The sequence below is a fragment of the Scomber japonicus genome, chromosome 17, assembly GCF_027409825.1.
Source record: "Scomber japonicus isolate fScoJap1 chromosome 17, fScoJap1.pri, whole genome shotgun sequence".
Classification (NCBI taxonomy): Eukaryota; Metazoa; Chordata; class Actinopteri; order Scombriformes; family Scombridae; genus Scomber; species Scomber japonicus.
Window position 1 is genome coordinate 9,995,447 of NC_070594.1, and position 4,514 is coordinate 9,999,960.

A 4,514-nucleotide genomic window follows, 5' to 3' on the forward strand; every position below is an offset into this window, starting at 1 on the left:
CGGACTGGACAGACAAAGTGTAACCGGGCCTCCTCCATAGATGCCTGGGGAGGAGGATGGAAGGGCTCCAGAACCAAGGGCCTTAAAACAAAAGACCGAGGGAGCACCTTAGGTAAGAAGGCTGGATTTGGCAGGAGAGAGATGGCAGAGCCCTCTTCTCCCAACCTCAAACAAGACGGATGCACAGACAGGGCATGTAGTTCAGAGACCCGCTTTGCTGAGGCCAGGGCAAGAAGGAAAACCGTCTTGAGGGAAAGAAGCTCCAGCCCCAAACTGGTCAAAGGCTCAAAAGGAGGCTCCGACAGAGCCTGCAACACCACCTGCAAATCCCATGATGGGACCATGTGGGACCGTGGTGGCCGGATACGCCTAGCCCCCCTCAAAAACTGGCTAATAAGGGGCTGCGAGCCCATTGTCCTACCCTCAATAGGGATGTGACGGTCAGATACAGCCGCCACATAGCCCCGTAAGGTGGACTCTGTCAATCCTTTCTCCAACAGAGACTGCAAAAATAAGAGGACTGCCCGTGTCCCACAAGAGACTGGGTCCCAGCCCTTCTCTGCACACCACTGGCAAAACCGTTTCCATCTGCCAGCATAAAGCACCCTGGTAGAGGGAGCTCTGGCTGCCTGCAGGGTAGCCATAACCGCAGGACTCAAACTGCTGAGCGGCTCCCATCTAGAGGCCAGACATGCAGCCTGTAAATCCCCGGATTCTGGTGCCAGAGCTGTCCTTGAGCCTGTGACAGCATGTCCGGTCTGACTGGGAGGCACCATGGGGTTCCCGCCAGCAGCCTCTGCAAAGTTGCCATCCATGGTTGATGTGGCCAATCTGGGGCCACAAGCAGAACCCTGGCCTCCATCATCCCCACCCTGGCCAGAACGGCTGGTACGAGGGGAAAGGGAGGAAATGCATACAGCAGGCCCTGGGGCCACCGGCCCGCAAGAGCGTCCACCCCCAATGTTCCCGGTGGACCTGCTATGGAGTACCATAGTGGGCAATGGGTGGTCTCCCGTGAGGCAAAGAGGTCCACCTGGGCCTCTCCGAAGCGAGACCAAATGGCTACCACAATCTGCGGGTGAAGCCGCCATTCCCCCGGCCTGGGGCCGCCCCTGGACAGGAGGTCTGCTGCCACATTCACTGCCCCTGGCAAGTAGATGGCCTTCAGGGACACACCCTGCGCATGAGCCCAGAGGAGGAGCTTGTGTGCCAAGTCGTGCAAGGACCCCGACCGCAGTCCGCCCTGCCGGTTGATGTAAGCGACCACAGTTGAATTGTCGGTCCGAACCAACACATGCTTCCCCCGAATTGCAGGAAGGAAATACACCAAGGCTCGATACACTGCCTCCAGTTCGAGCAGGTTGATGTGAGCCCCTCTCCAAAAGGGACCCCACAGGCCCCGGACCGGGTGGGTCTCCCATAGGGCCCCCCAGCCTGCTTCTGAAGCGTCGGTAGTGATGGTCACCCTTGAGCACACCGGCCCCAGCGGAACTCCCTCCCTGAGGCCTAGGGCTGTGGTCCACCATGCAAGTGCTGGAAGGCAAATTGCAGACACCAGGATAGCCCTCAGGCCATCCTCGTGGGGGCACACTTTGTGCCTGGCAAGCCAACGCTGCAGCGGCCGCATGTGAAGCAACCCCAGGGGCACCACCTGGGACGCCGCCGCCATGAGGCCCAACAGCCTCCGGCCACACTTCACTAAGATGTGCTTGCCCACAGTCAACTGTGACAAGCTGTCCATCAGCACCGCTGTCCTCTTCAAGGAGAGGACAGCTCTCATTAAGGTCGAATCCAGAACCAAACCCAGATACTCCACCCTCCTGGATGGAACAAGGCAACTCTTCTCCCTGTTCAAGGCCAGCCCCAGGTTCTTGAGGTGGTTCAACACCGCCAAGGTGTCGAGCTGGGCCTGACGCTCTGACGGGGAGCACACCAGCCAATCGTCCAGGTAATTCAAAATATGAATGCCCTGGCGACGGAGAGGGGCCAGCGCTGCCTCCATGCACTTTGTGAAGGTGCGCGGAGACAAGGACAGGCCGAACGGGAGGACGGCGTACTCGTATGCGGTGCCTTGAAAGAAGAAACGGAGGTACTTCCTGTGACCTCTGTGAATAGGAATGTGGAAGTACGCATCGCGCAGATCCACTGTAGTGAACCAGTCTCCCTGCCTTATAGCTGACAGAAGGCGCGACAGACGGAGCATACGGAAGGGCAGGCGTTTCAGGAAGCCATTGAACCCCTTCAGGTTCAAGATAGGACGGAGGCCACCGTCCTTTTTCGGAACCAAGAAGTAGGTTGAATAAAACCCTTGGTGCAGCTCGCCACTGGGGACGGGTGTTATTGCCCCCTTCTTCAGAAGGGCCGAAACCTCTGTCACAAGGGACTGACAATCTGCCCTGTTGCTGAGGAGGGTAGGAACAATGCCGGGAAACGGCGGTGGTCTGGTTCTGAACTGGAGTCTGTATCCTGACTCCAGTGTATTTAGTACCCAAGGGCACCGAGTACACTGGCGCCAGTGAGCAAGGTGCTGAGGAGTGAAGCGTGAAGCCGGAGGCTGACAACCGTCAGCGCCGGCCACCAGCCGACCCCAGTCTGGCACCCCCACGACCAGAGTTTCCACTGCGGTCATAGCGAAAGGAACGCTGGCGAGCCGGGCCGCCCCGGACTGGGAACCCCTGGGCGGCAGGCTGCTGCGCCCTGGAGGCCGTAGAGTTGCCTTGAAAGGACCCACGACCCCAACGCAAGCGTGAGGCCGGCACATCCCTCACAGAGCGCGTCAGCTCCCTTGCCCTACGAGACTGCTCCAAGGCTGCCTCACAGGGTGGACCAAAGACCTCTCCTGGCACCACTGGAGCTGCCAGCACAGCAATGCAATCCTGGTCGGACAGATTGGATTGTGACAGCCAGACCTGGCGGCGTGCCTGGACCATGGAGGCCATTGATTGGCCAAGGGCTTGGGCATGCGCACTCGTGCCCCGCAGCAACATGTCCGCCACACGGAGCATCTCCGTCATCTCATCACTCGGGGCTGCCGAAGCCAAATCCTGCAGCAGACCCTCCAAATAAAGTAGCAACAAAGAATTGGTGCACGCCAGCCTGGCCGCCAACGCTGAGGCATGATAAGCTCTGCGGAGCTGGTTATCAGTGGCCCTGCAGCGCCTGTTAGGGTGATTGGCATCCCGGCCAGCCCTTGCCATAGCTCCTGCCAACATAGCAAAGGTGGCCCCAACTCGGGGGGCCGTGGCCACCCCATGTGTTTCAGCCCCTGCAATGTTAGCCAGCTGGGTCCTCGGAAGGGCTGCAGAACTAGGAGCCCCCCAAGAGGACCGAAGCTCAGACATAAAATCAGGAAGGACAGGGAGCCCGACTGACCTGCGTCGCCGTGAGCCCCTGTCAAACACTGAAGCAGCTGGAGGCGGAGCTTGGCAGACCAGCTGTGCACGTGCTGCCGCCCTTGTAATCACAGCCTTATCAGAAGGGTCCATCGGCTCAGGCTCCGAAGCCTGTGAAGAGCCATCCCCAAAATCTAAGAGCGACTGGACATCCTCCTCGAACTGGGGGTCGTGCAGACCCTCCAAACTGTCAGAGGCTGCGATAGAAAGCACATCTGGATCTTTATCCCAGACATCAGGAGGTGGCCTGCCCATGCCAGGCCGCCCTGCAGGACGCTGAGCATGAACAAGCCCCTGCAGGGTATTCTGCATAGCCTCCACCTGCAGCTGCAGCTGTTCAATCTCCGCCTCCGAACGCTTCCTCTTCCGCGTGCGCCGCTGACCGGCGAGCGGCCGATCACGCGCCTCTGTGTCCGGCTCATTCTCCGCCCGCAGACCAGCCTGGCCCAGGGCAATGGCTGGAGAGGGAAAAACCTCGCAGTCGCCGTCCTGTGACATGGTCTGGCAAGCCAAGACTGCCACTCGGACGTAGCGGAAAGACACAGGCGACAGGTGTGGATAAAAGCCTCAGGTAGCGTACAACCTCCCGGCCGCAGCGGCTCCTCTCAGCTCCAAAAACAATCAGTACTCAGTCAGTACAGGCAGTACTCACCTGGCCGAAGACCACAACAGTAACCCAGCCACGTGAGGTAGCGTTTTCCCTCACGGGAAAAGAGGCTCCCCGCAGCGCCACACTATTCCAGACAAAAACTCCAAAGATCCGCACACTCTTCCTTACTGCGAGCAACAAGCTGTTCCTGCAGGAAGAAGGCAGATAAGTACGTATATTGATAAGCCACATAAAATGTCTCAGTCTGAACAAATACTCACGCACTCCAGGAGGAGAAAAAGAGAGTGAGCAGGTGATCGCACAGCTGTATTAATAGGCTCTGATTGCGCCCGCTGGGCGGAGGTGTTAATTTGCTACATTGTCTCCTAAAACAGCTCACCCTCGGAGAGAGTGACCCATACGGTGGCGTGTTGACCGGATATGAAATAGAACCACACGGCACGTAACAACAAGATTATTTACAAGACCTGTCTTTTATTAATCAGGCCTATGGGAGCTAAAACCCCTGAAGG

At 58.4% G+C, this 4,514-nt stretch overlaps 1 protein-coding gene across 1 annotated transcript; it reads right to left on the reverse strand.

The window, feature by feature from the left end:
• Positions 1–655: 655 nt before the first annotated feature.
• LOC128376803 (uncharacterized) lies at positions 656–3,485 on the reverse strand. Its single transcript, XM_053336659.1, has 2 exons — positions 2,769–3,485; positions 656–2,716 (listed from the first exon to the last, which is right to left on the reverse strand). Exons 1-2 carry the CDS (start codon positions 3,483–3,485, stop codon positions 656–658), a joined length of 2,778 nt encoding a protein of 925 aa, XP_053192634.1.
• Positions 3,486–4,514: the final 1,029 nt, after the last annotated feature.

Bases quoted from the DNA above. Each gene is read 5' to 3' on its own strand.
- LOC128376803 (XM_053336659.1), bottom strand. From the start codon at position 3,485: ATGGACCCTTCTGATAAGGCTGTGATTACAAGGGCGGCAGCACGTGCA. The intron at 2,717-2,768 runs GTGAGGGATGTG...GGTCCTTTCAAG, and splicing joins CAAGGGAGCTGACGCGCTCT to GCAACTCTACGGCCTCCAGG.